The 12,848-nt window shown below is 43.2% G+C and overlaps 1 protein-coding gene across 1 annotated transcript in view; it reads left to right on the forward strand.

Annotated features, from left to right (window-relative positions):
• The window catches only part of SEC31A (SEC31 homolog A, COPII coat complex component), a 1,704,034-nt gene that overhangs the window by 186,149 nt on the left and 1,505,037 nt on the right, over positions 1-12,848 (forward strand). Inside the window, exon 4 of the mRNA XM_044060384.1 lies at positions 5,072-5,270. Within this exon, the coding sequence (XP_043916319.1) occupies positions 5,072-5,270 (199 nt within the window). The remainder of the gene's footprint in view (positions 1-5,071; positions 5,271-12,848) is intronic.

Genomic DNA, 12,848 nt, shown 5'->3' on the forward strand with positions numbered 1-12,848 from the left:
TATTTTGCTGCTGAGCAGTACTAGGGCCTTGTCATACAGAGTGAATAAGGCACTTTTAAACAGTTGTAAGCAGGAAGTCAGTGGGGACACCAACTAGGGATGTGCAGGCTGGGTGTAGGGAAGGTCCATAGCTGCACATTTCTTTAACTGCAATAGCTGTACATATGTTTGACATTTGCTGTGAAATTTGAAACCTCCCACCCCTGAAAGAGGAGTGAGGACAACTAAGTATATTGTACTAACAGTTATGAATATCAGGCACATGCAGTGCTTGTGAACTGCTATACTGTCATTAGTATGTTAGATGACTACATCCTTTGATATTTCTGTGTTGTACTCCTACATAAGGGCATGCTTGTGGAAGTAATTCTACAGCTATTCGCAGTGTATGTAACAGCAGACAGGCTGATATGCCTGTGTGTTTCTGACACTTGCAGGCCTCAGATACTCTCAGGTATGTATATGACCAGCCTCAGGAAAAGGTACATATCAGTGGGATACACCCATGATATATTTCAGATATTCTGCAGTTGTGACTGTGGGGTATGTTGAGCATATGTATTACTACACCATTTCTGACATGCAAGTAGTGTCTACTTTAACTTATTGACAGTTACCATTACGTGGGATTCCCCACCTTTCTGCCTACTGTTAGTACATTTCACAGGGAGTCAGTGGGGCACAGGTAACATTTGTTTGCAAATCAGGGACATCCCTGTAAATCAGTCACAGTTGGGAGGTCTGGCCTCTTACCTATTCAAATATGGCGGTGTTTATCCTGCTCTGATACTGTGTGGAGTTTGTCAGGTGCTACTGTAACATTATTACCTACTAGCATGGCTGTTTCTCTTCTCACACTAATGTAATGCAATTCCACAAGAATTGCCAGTAAAGGTACACAGAACAAGCTTTGTGTAATGGCCTTCCTATTTTCCCTTTACATTCACTCCTTGTATTTCATGATATATTTCTTTCAGCACCAAGTTCTTGTATATCTGCTGTGGCTCAGTGGTAATTCATGAAGACTAGTGTTTCCAAGGTCCGGGGTTCGAGACTGACAGGGGTATTTTATTTTGCTGATGAGCAGACTACAGGCCTTGTCATACAGAGTGACTAAGGCACTTTTAAGCAGTTGTAAGCGGGTTTGCGCAAGTTTGTGCGACTCTTAACTACGCTACAAGCGCACACCTGCTGACTACTGCTTAAAAGTGCTTACTCCCGCGCTAATTTCCTTTAAAGAAAAGAAAATGGGGAAATAGGAAAGTGGTGAAAAAGGGGGCACAAAGAGGGAAAGACAGTAGGGAAACCAGCTCGGGATGTGCAGGATGGGTGTAGGGAAGGTCCATAGCTGCCCATTTCTTTACCAGCAACAGTTGTGCATATGTTTGAAATTTGGTGTGAAATTTGAAACCTTCCACCCCTGAGAGAGGGGTGAGGACAATAAAATATGTTGTACTGCCAATTAGAATTATCAGTTTACATGTCATGTGTGCGAATTGGGCAGCTATGTATGGGGCGTAATTTTTTTGTGGGAACAGAGTGCCCTTTTTTTATTTTTTTTTCAGGTGAGAGTGGAATGTGAGGTACAGGAAGTAGGTATATTTGGGGAGGTAGGTTGGGGAGGTTAACAGACAAGACAAACAAGACGCATACAGGGGTGGAGTATGACACGTGGGGGGTAAACACAATTGACGGGGATGGATGTTTGGATATCGCGAGCCCATGAGCCCACAGATGGCAACAGTGGAACTGAGATCCCCACCCATGGGCAGTTACCACTGCGCCTTCACAGCCCAGGCCGGGGCTGTGCTGGGGGCTGGATGGGACGGGCAGGCACACCCGTGAGTTGCGCCACTCTCGCCTCGAGCTGGCGTAGGGGATCAGTCACAGAAGGCCTGATCTCACTACGCACCACAGACCGGACCCTATGGAGGGTGAGTGGAGGCTCTCCTCCGGCCACGCTTGCAGAGGGGGGACAAGCCCCATCCCCTGCAGCACTTCCACCCGAAGGTGGCACAGGGCCACCAGAGGAGGAGGTCCCGGCCTGGGCACTAGTGCCAGGTGCACTTGCCAGCTGAGGTGGGAGAGGTGGGTCCGCTGGAACCCACCTTCCCTGTTGTCCTATGTTTAGCAGTATTTTATGGCATTTTGGGTTAGTAACAAACAACACCATTCAAAACTAGTTGTAACAGCATGCATCAGTATTCCCATTAACCAAATACCCATGAATTCCGACCATTGAGCAGCAAGCATAACACATGCATATTTAGAACAACAGTACACATTCCAACAGCATGCAGGGTTGATTGGTGGCAACAGGCCATCATGTTTGGATATGTGAACAGGGCACGTGCATCAACGTACATGCAGATATGTATGAACCAACAGGGCAAATGTCCATGGGAATTAATTGTGAATACACATACCCAGTTTGGTGTGGAATGGCATAATTTGTGAAAATAGGGTAGGGTGGAGAAATATTACATTAACAACTTACACTACCTATACATATACTGTACATTCCTAGTATATGCTAATACTGTATTTCTCAGTACAACTGTCATGGCTTAGTGGTTCAGTACATTGACTATGGTGCACAGTATCCCGGGTTCGACCCTTGGCATTGCTTTTTTTTTATTTTACTACTGTCTAGACAAGCTAGGAGGTGTGTCTGTGTAAAGGCAGCTTTGATACAGCTTGCCCAATGTTGCCCGCCGGTAAGCTGGTTGGCGCGCTGCACAGCTCCACGTAAACGGCTTACGCTGGGTAACGCGTTTTTTAGCTATGAGCACTCATATTATGCTGGGTGAAGCGTTGCTGAGCTACGGGCACTCATATTAAGCTTGTTAAAGTGCTGCTCACCTCCGGGCACTCATATTAAGCTTGTTAAAGCGCTGCTCACCTACGGGCACTCATATTCAGCTTGCTAAAGTGTTGTTCAGCTATGGGCAATTATAATACTTTTTTTTATAAATTATTCTGTCGGATTTCCTCACAAATACATGGCCCATTTCATTACATTTTACTTAAATTATATTTTTTTATATATATATATATATATATATATATATATATATATATAATCAGGGGATTGTTTCATACTTATTTAAATAAAAATGGTGAATGATGTGGGGGCTCGAACCGTGACTACCTCCTCTTTGGCCAACGTCTCTAATGCTACGCTATTGCTACTTGACTTAATTTGCAAATGTAGATCTTATATGCTTTTCAATGTCTGCTAACTGTGGCTGAGCGAAGGGCATACCCGCGCAAACGAGCGCAAATGCGGGCAAACATTTTTGAAATTATTAAAAAAAAAAAAAAAAAATGAAACTACTATTTTTACGTTTTACACATTTTCAGTAGGGTTTAGTCTGTGGGGATGTGTGGTGGTGTGTTCCTTGACATTTCTAAGGACTCGCTCATGGGTGTTTACTTTCAGGCCTCTGACTCTTCTGTGGGCATGTCCCTTTGCAGTACTCGGCATTCGGACACGCCCCCTATTTTCCTACACGGACCGTGTTAGCCTAGGGTATGATTCAGCATGCCCTCATGAATATGAATGGCATGCTGACATCATAGCGTTCAAGTGCAGCCTCCGAGTAAGACATATTAAGTCTTACACGGAGGTTTCGTGAATCCGGCCCAGAATCTTTCTTCACTGTCGAAACTTGGCTCAAAGAATCAAGCCTCCAACTCAACCCCCAAAAAAACTAAGTAAATACATTTTACCTCAAAATGTTCCCAAAATCAAAAGGAATCTTTTAACATAAAGACTTCAAATAATACTGTCATTGAAACTGTAATTCATAGTAAACTTCTATGCATTTTTGTAGACAGTCACAAATATTACCAGCGTATACTGCACATCAGTAAGTCTATACACCAGAAACAAGGCTCCCTTTTTAGGGTCAATGGATTCCTTACAGATAGTGCAACAAAAACTCTAGCCACTACCTTCTTATTGCCAACTCTTGTTATACGCCACTCCTATCCTAACAAACTTGAACAATACTCAGAGAAAGAAACTTGGCTCCTGCTACGATAAAATAGCTGAAATTGCCACCAGTCTCTCTTACAGGACCCACCATTGTCATAGCTTAAAGCAATTAAACTGTCTTGAACTTCACAACTACCTAACATATTCACAACTAACTACAGCACATAAACTCATTCATCATCCAGAAAAATGCCCTGCACTGCTACACTTATTACTGCTGTACTGTCCAGCAAGGGACCTCTGTTTTAGTAAGAAATTCTTACTATTCGTAAATCAGTCGAATAATGTTGCAGAAGACTCTTTACTCTCAGTGCATTGCTAAACTCTGGAATAGTATCCCCACACAAATTAAACTCTCCAACAAGCTCAATAATTTTAAACCACTGCTGAAACATCTTAACCAGTACTAGTCCTGCACATACTCATCACCAGGTTAAGACTTTGTGTTCAACGTACATTACTCTCCTTAAACAGAATACCCTCAACCTCTCACTGAAATGACAAAACAATTTTTATACATAACTGCTGCCTACACAATTCACTAAGTTGCATGTGGTCTTTCTCTTCAGTAACGTCTACGTCTGTAAAAGCTTAGAATGTGTAAATGTAACTACTGTATGTGTATAAGTGTAAATAGAAATATAACTACTCTGTTTAACTGGAACAAAGTATAATCCAAGCAAATGGAGATTTTTGCCCTGGGCCTCTGCTGAAAATAGATCTTATGGTAAACAAAGACAAATAAATGAATACTGATTTATGCTACTCACAGTCCTGCTTCGTCTTTGTTTTGAATGGTTATGGTTTGTTTGTAATAGTTTACAGAAAGTTATTTTCAGTAAATTTTTACTTGAATGTTCTCTATTTCCTGTGATTTTAATTAATGTATAATGCCTGTTGTGCTTGGTGCATTGTGAGACAGGTAAGCATAGTACACTGATATCACTTGCATAGTGCACATGTACTGTAATATTGATGGTGAATGCAGATATTTGTAGTACTTTTGAGTCTTGCTGTGGTAGTGACGGTGAAGGTAAGCTTATTTTTGACACCAGTCTCTTATTTTAATAGGTATCACAAGCTAGTTTGGGGACCTCATGGTATGGAATCCAATGCTTATCCCGCAGGAGTTCTTATTGCTGGTGGTGAAAATGGCAGTATCATTCTGTATAACCCATCTAATATTATGTCTGGAAATAATGATGCTGTAATTGCCCATAATGAGAAGCATACTGGACCTGTAAGAGCACTTGATAGCAATCCATTCCAGGTTTGTACAGTGCTTCTATCTCGGATGTCACTGGTGGTAGAATATGTTAGATTACTTTGATCAAGAGTGTTTGTTGCAGGGTTTCTGCTCATTGAAGAAGTTTGGACCAAGCTAAAGTTAGAATGAAAGATTTATTTTAGATACGTGATGAGTTGTTTATTATGGTCTTTTACTACTTTTTATGTATTTATTTTTTGTTTGATTCTTTGAAATTTGGTGCATGTTTAATGATCAATGGTAGGGTAAATATGTATGTTTTAAGTGCTGAACAGAATGTGTAACTGTAATTGAAGATTTCACTTTGAAGCATTTCATTTTTTTGTCCTGGTAATGTACATAATTTTCATTTGTTGCAGTTGTTTCACCAGCAAAAATAACACTTTATTGGATGGGTTTATATATTCTTTCCATTTATGTGGTACACCTGACATTTAGAGAGACTAAAGTACTAGTAGCTAGAGATTCTGCAGACTGACTGTCTACCACTTTGCTTTTTAATTGAGGCTTAAAAGAATTTGATTTTTCTGACGTGACTAAGGATTAGCATGTCTTGATGTCCTTCAAGGATGCATCTGCAGTCATCACATATGGGTTGTCCTGCCTCAGGCAGCCCTTCGGTCGGCTGGATTCCAAAGTCTGGGTCTGGCGTCGGCTGATGTCGCCCTTTCCCCGACGTCAGAGCGCCTGGGGTATAAAAGTGTCAGCCAACGCCATCTTCCTCAGTCTTTCTTGCCGCGTGGTGCCCAAAGCAGAAGCAGTTCGCAAGTGCCGGTCGGCCAGCTCCTGTAATTCAGATACCGAAGACTTCAAAAGCTAAGTACCCCATTGGGGACTCTTTCTTGCCTCAGCCGATGTCAGATAAAGTTAATAATTGCTTAACTTGTGGGAAACAAATACCTCATAAGGATTTCCACTCTTACTGCCTCCCCTGCCTAGGCCCAGACCACGACGTCTCGGCCTGTTCAGCCTGTGCTTCCTTCAGCCGACGCACTCTTAGACATCGGGCGGAGTTTGCAGAGGAATTTTTTGGGGCTAGTTTTTCGTACAATATGCCGTCGGAGACTCCGACTTCACCTTTAACAAAGAAACGGAAGGACAAGGACCGACACACACGGGCCGCGGTTTCGGCTGAAACCACAGCCAGGCCTACCGCGAGTTTCTCGGTCTCGGCTGAAACCGAGTCCTTGGTACTTCCGACCCCCGAAACCGCTCAACCGACAACCTTGGCCCCGGAGGCCCCTGCTGAGTCGGTTATTGAATTTCCTTCTGAAACTGGTGTCTTGGAAACTTCCGACACCATTCTTCTAGACAAAACTACACCAGCACGTGGTGCAGCCAGGCCTCCTGCATCCATGTCCATAAAGGCTTTCACCAGGGCTAAAGCTGCTAAATACACAAAAGCTATGCCTCCCAAGGTTATTCCTCAGGGACCCACTACAAGTTCACAGATTCTAACTTTAGCAGAGGACGCTATTTCCTTAATTAGGGGCTCTCAACCCCATCCGGACAGGGGCTCTCAACCTCCTCTAGACAAAAGGCCCAGGGTTGAGCCCTCTGATCCCCAATTCTCAGAGGAGGCCTCTGATGGCTCTGCTCTCTCGGACTAATAGGAGGAGGTTTTTTCGGCCTACGAGGATTCTGATGCAGAGGAATCTATCCCCTCGGCCTCCCCTCCTGAAGAACTGCCCTTCGGGGAGACCCTTCACACTATGAGAGAGCATTTCAAATGGCAGGGCCAGGAATTCTCTGATTCCAGGAAAAGATTAAGAACTTTTCTGCATTTACCTCAGCATAGACCTTTGGCTATTCCTCCTGTTTTGAATGTCATTGATGATGTGTACTCTGAGTCTAGCATAACCCCTGACACTCTTCCTCCGGCCCCTGTCAAACCCGATAGGTACTACAGGGTCCCGGACTCGCATCATTTTCTTTACAAGGCACACTCTGCTGATCCAGAAACTATTTCCCAGGGCCCTAAAGCCACTCCCCTCTGAAAGGGAGTCCAGGGCTTTAGAGAGATGGGGTAAAAAAGTGTATACTTCTGCTACTCTTTCTATGAGGGCATTAAATTGTCAATTTCATATGATACAGTACCAAGAGTATTTGTTAGAAGAATTGCATAAGAAACTGTCTTCACCTGAACCCCTAGATCGCAAATCACTTCAGGATCTGGTACATAACTCCCAGCAGGTTAGCAACCATTTTTTGCAGTGTGGTTATGATGCATTGGAAGCTTCATGTAGGTCAGCTATGACAGGTGCAGTCATACGTAGGCATGCTTGGCTGAAGGAACAATCTCTGCCAGACCATGTTAAAGCTAAGCTTCTGGATGCTCCACTGGAGAAGCAAAAGTTATTTGGCTCCACTGCTCAGGAGGTCTTAAAGAAATTTGAGGAAAAGGCAAAATCTGTACAAACAGTTAAAGATTTTCTACAAGTCCAACCACCAAGATTCATCAGAAATTGGCCTACCAAGAATTGGTCCTTTCCGGACACAGAAAGATTTCAGAGAGGCAAGAACAGGCGTGCCAGAGGTAGAGGGCAAGCTAGAGGCTCCTACAGAGGATGTCAGTGGCAGCCTCCCAACCAGAGAGGTAGTGCAGGACCTACAACTACTGCACAAGGACAGACTCAATGACTTTGCTTTGACTCCGCCAACCAGGGCTCAATTAGAAGCACCTTTGGGCGGAAAGCTTTCTTTATTCTCAGAAAATTGGCACAGTATTACAAGAGACAAATGGACACTGCAAATAATAATCAAAGGATACAGGTTCCATTTTCACACATTGCCAAAAAGAAAAGGCATGCCAGACCTGCCACCAAATCAAAGGGCAGAGGCTTTGAAGCAGATCTCCAACTTAATGCAAATGAAAGCTATAGAAAAGGTTCCTCTTTCAGAACAAGGCCAAGGATTTTATTCCAGACTATTCCTTGTTCCAAGAAAAGAAAATCAATGGAGGCCTATTCTCGACTTGTCCGCACTGAATACTTATCTCATTGTGCCAAAATTCAAAATGCTGACTTTACAGCAACTCCTTCCCATGCTGGGCAAGGGGTCTTGGCTGGTGACTCTAGACCTCAAGGAGGCATACCTGCATGTCCCTATCAGACAAAGTTGCAGAAGACACCTCAGATTTCTTGCAGGTTCAGAGCATTATCAATTCTCAGAATTGCCCTTTGGCTTATCTACTGCGCCCAGAGTATTCACAAAATGCCTGGCATCAGTAATTGCACACTGCAGACTTCAGGGGATTCAAATATACCCATATCTGGACGACTGCCTTATACAAGCGGACAGCCAGCAAACTTTGGTAAAGGACTTGAGTTATGCCATCCACCTACTGCAGGCCTTGGGATATACAGTCAACATTCACAAATCAAGACTTGTTCCATCCCAAAGAATAACTTTTCTGGGTGCAGATCTAGACACAACCACCCAAATGGCTTTCTCACAGAAGAAAAACAAAGACAACTACCGGATTACTTCAAGAATCTGACAAGACAAACTCAGCTGACTGCAAGGAAAATTCTGCAGGCCCTGGGTTACATGGCATCTTGCATTCTTCTGATTCCACAAGCAAGGCTGCATATGAGGAAACTACAATGGTACCTAAGGAGTTTATGGACTCAGCACAGTCACAGCTTAGAAACTTTGAACCCACTCATTCCATGCCTCCAAAAGGAATTTCTGTGGTGGGCTCAAGCAAGCCAGTCAAACACGGGTCTGCCCTTCAGCAAACCAATAGCCAGCCAAACCATTACAACGGACACTTCAGACCACGGTTGGGGAGCACACATGGAAGGCAGATGTATTCAGAGACTATGGTCACAAAGGGAGCTACGCATGCACATAAACCAAAAGGAAATGCTGGCAGTGATACATGCAATCGAGGCCTTCAGACTCTTTCTGCATCAAGGCCACCTGCTAATACGGACAGACAACACCACAGTCATGTGGTACATAAACAAGCAAGGAGGCACCCATTCCTACACTCTTTGCAGACTGGCAATGACTCTGTGGGAACTTTCCTTGAAACTCAATATACAGCTGCAATCCCAGTTTGTACCAGGAAAGGACAATATACTGGCGGACAGCTTAAGCAGAAATATCATGGATGCACACGAATGGATGCTGCACCCAGACATCTTCCTACAGATAACACTATCATGGGGAAGGCCGGACATAGATCTTTTTGCCTCCCCCCACAATCATCACCTGAAGAAATTCTGCTCAAGGACATACCACCCACAAGCATGGAAAGTGGACGCCCTCTCTTTCAGCTGGAGAACTCGAACAGTGTATGCATTTCCACCTCTTCCATTATTGACCAAGGTCTTACTGAAGACCAGGACAGAGCAGCCAAAAGTGATCCTGATAGCTCTGGACTGGCCAAGACAGCAATGGTACCCTCTGTTAAAGAGCATGTCACGCACGAAACCATGGCCTCTTCCTCAATGGCCACTTCTCCTGACACAGCACAATTACAAAACTCTGCATTCCAACCTGAAAACCTTGCAACTAACAGCCTGGAAAATACCTTGACTCCTCCTCAGGATAAGCTATCCAAGAGAGTGAAGGATATCATCATGGAAGCTCGCCGACCTTCCACAAGAAAGGCATATTCAGCAAAATGGAAAAGATTTCACACTTGGAGCACCACAAAGGGCCTAGATGCGACAGTGATGAACATGGCACATATCCTGGAATACTTGGAAATGCTCCACAATGGCCTGTCTTACTCTTCCATTAAAATTCATGCTTCAGCAATTTCAGCAGAGTACAATACTGACCCACCTGTCTTTTCTCGTCCTCTTCTAAGACAGTTTCTAAGAGGAATTAAAAACATCAATCCTCCAAGGAAACCTCCAGTGCCTACTTGGGACCTTAGCTTCGTGTTGGAAAAACTAACTCTGCCTCCCTTTGAACCAGCAGCATTCATGAACTACAGTTCCTGTCTTGAAGACTGCCTTCCTTCTGGCCATAACCTCAGCAAGAAGAGTATCCGAGTTACAGGCCCTCATGGCAGTACAGCCATTTCTTATTTTTCATCAGGACAGAGTCTCATTGAGAACCAATCCTTCATTTATGCCAAAGGTGGTATCCAGGGTCTCATTAAACCAAGCTATTCACCTGCCTACCTTCTTTCCAAATCCACAAAACAAAGGGGAGAAACTTCTGCACACCCTGGACATACACAGACAGTTGCGCTACTACTTGGACAGAACTAAAAGCTACAGAAAAACTGACCAGCTGTTGGTAGCATATGCTGCTGGTGCACAAGGAAAAGCAATTTCCAAACAGACATTTTCAAAATGTATAGGGAATCGCATTCGTTTTTGTTATTCCTTTCATGGAAAAACTGTGCCAGCTAACATTAGACCTCATTCCACCAGAGCCACAGCCACCTCCACAGCCTTCTTAAGAGGGGTGGCTACCAAGGACATTCTAGAAGCTGCTACATGGAGCTCCGTGCATACATTTTCCAAGCATTACAATTTACCTTTATATTCCAGATCCAGAGCAGGCTTTGCTACGGCAGTCCTGCAGGGCATTTTAGCTACACCATCCTTTACATAGATCCTCCACCCCCAGATTGGCTATGGTATTCTACCCATATGTGATGACTGCAGATGCATCCTTGAAGGACATAGTACAGTTTTGTACCTACCATAAATGTAGATGTCCGATAGGTATGCATCTGCAGTCAGGTTTACCCTCCTTCCCCTCTGTGGTATTTCTTGGGTACTTATCCCTCTTATAGCTAGCTGGGGTTATCTATTATGGTGTATTTGTTTTATATTACTGTGCATGTTTGGAATTTTTTGCATTTCTCCAAAATTAGCCTTCCTTAGAGGGCACCTGGCATCTGGGGCAAGAAAAACTGAGGAAGATGGCGTCGGCTGACGCTTTTATACCCTAGGCGCGGGGAAAGGGCGACATCAGCCGACGCCGGACACAGACTTTGGAATCCGGCCGACCGAAGGGCTGCCTGAGGCAGGACAACCCATATGTGATGACTGCAGATGCATACCTATCGGACATCTACATTTATGGTAGGTACAAAACTGTACTTTCTTAAGCATTCAGATAAATGTGCATAGGTTTTTGTATGCTTGTTGTAAGTTAAAATGGCTGGCAGGCGCTCAGCCTACCTAGCGTTAGGGTGTGCATGTAAGCTAAAAATTGAAAATACACATTCAAAAGAGTTGTTATAATGGACACTCTGCCAGCATTAATATGCAATGTAAATGACTTTACAGATATAGACAAAAAAATGTTGAATTATAGCAAGAAGTGTAGGGTGCAAATAGCAATGTTACAAGAGACGCATTTGGTTAGAAGTGAGTATGTGAATTTGACAAAGGAAGGATTTAATAGTGGACATTCAGCAGAATATTAGGGCCAACGGAAAAGGATGTAAAAGTACTGATTGCTAGATGGGCTCCAATAGTGATAGAAGAGGAAACTAAAAGGCAATAACGATAGATCTGATGTTATTTTCATTCATTCCTTCTTAGGTTAATACTAGGCTAACTGCTCTTTCAGGCCACTTTAGGCCTAGCCAGTTACCCCATGTGAGAATCAAACCCTGCACCTTCTATCCATGAGGTAAACACCTTAACCATTATGCCAACCAAGTGGGTTCGGATCCTACCCTTGGATCCGACTCTGCTGCTTTTTCCAGCTTGTGGAACACTGAAACTCTCAAGCTCCTCACTTATCCATAATGCACTAGTCTCCTACCATACTTCAAATCTTGTTTGCTACATTCGCGTACGGACATAGAAACTGTTAGCTCTTGAGCAGTAGCAACATTTTGTGAGTAAGAGTAGATATTTCTATCTTTAACCTTTTTCATTTCTCTTAGTGACAGTTCTTTCTATGTATCCTCCCTTATCTTTTCTACACTTTTTAGTGCATTTCTGAAATACCATAGTTGGTATTTTGTCTATCATTTTCATCCCTTATACCATTGAGGTAGTTCCTTCTATTACCATTGCTGGTAATATTTTCTCTTTATTAAAAAATGTATAAATATATTTTTTTAATAATAATCCTTTTATTTTATTCTTTTTCAATAGATATGACCAATAAATCCTCTAGGTTTAACAAATGTACTGCCTTTGGCCATAAAATTCTGTTTTTGAATACACACAGTATATGTGTTTATTGTTAGGCCCAACCAGGTTGGATTCTGCCTGTGGTATTTGTAAGGCCTTTAACCCTAGGGCCCTTATTGATCACAGGAAATAAACTAATTTTGAGAGGATTACTCCCTTCAAAATCCTCTGTTACAGCATCTTGTGCTCAAACCCTAAGAAATATGATAAAAAAAAGAGGTTAACAGCATTCCCAAGAACCTTCAAGTCCTTCAGCTCTGGGTTTGGAACCACCTCTAAAAATGTCAAAACCTTTGCATCTGATCTCTTCAGATCTGAAGACGAAATCCCCCAAGTCCTACTGCTTCAGATCCAAAAATTGTGATGAAAACTTTGGGTCCGACCCCCTTGGATGTGAAGAAGCAAAAGGTAAGTCACTTCGGATCAGATCTCCTCCGAGCCTGGATCCCGTATCTTC

This window comes from Protopterus annectens, chromosome 2.part0 (genome assembly GCF_019279795.1).
Source record: "Protopterus annectens isolate FY-2018-M chromosome 2.part0, PAN1.0, whole genome shotgun sequence".
NCBI classification, from domain to species: Eukaryota; Metazoa; Chordata; order Ceratodontiformes; family Protopteridae; genus Protopterus; species Protopterus annectens.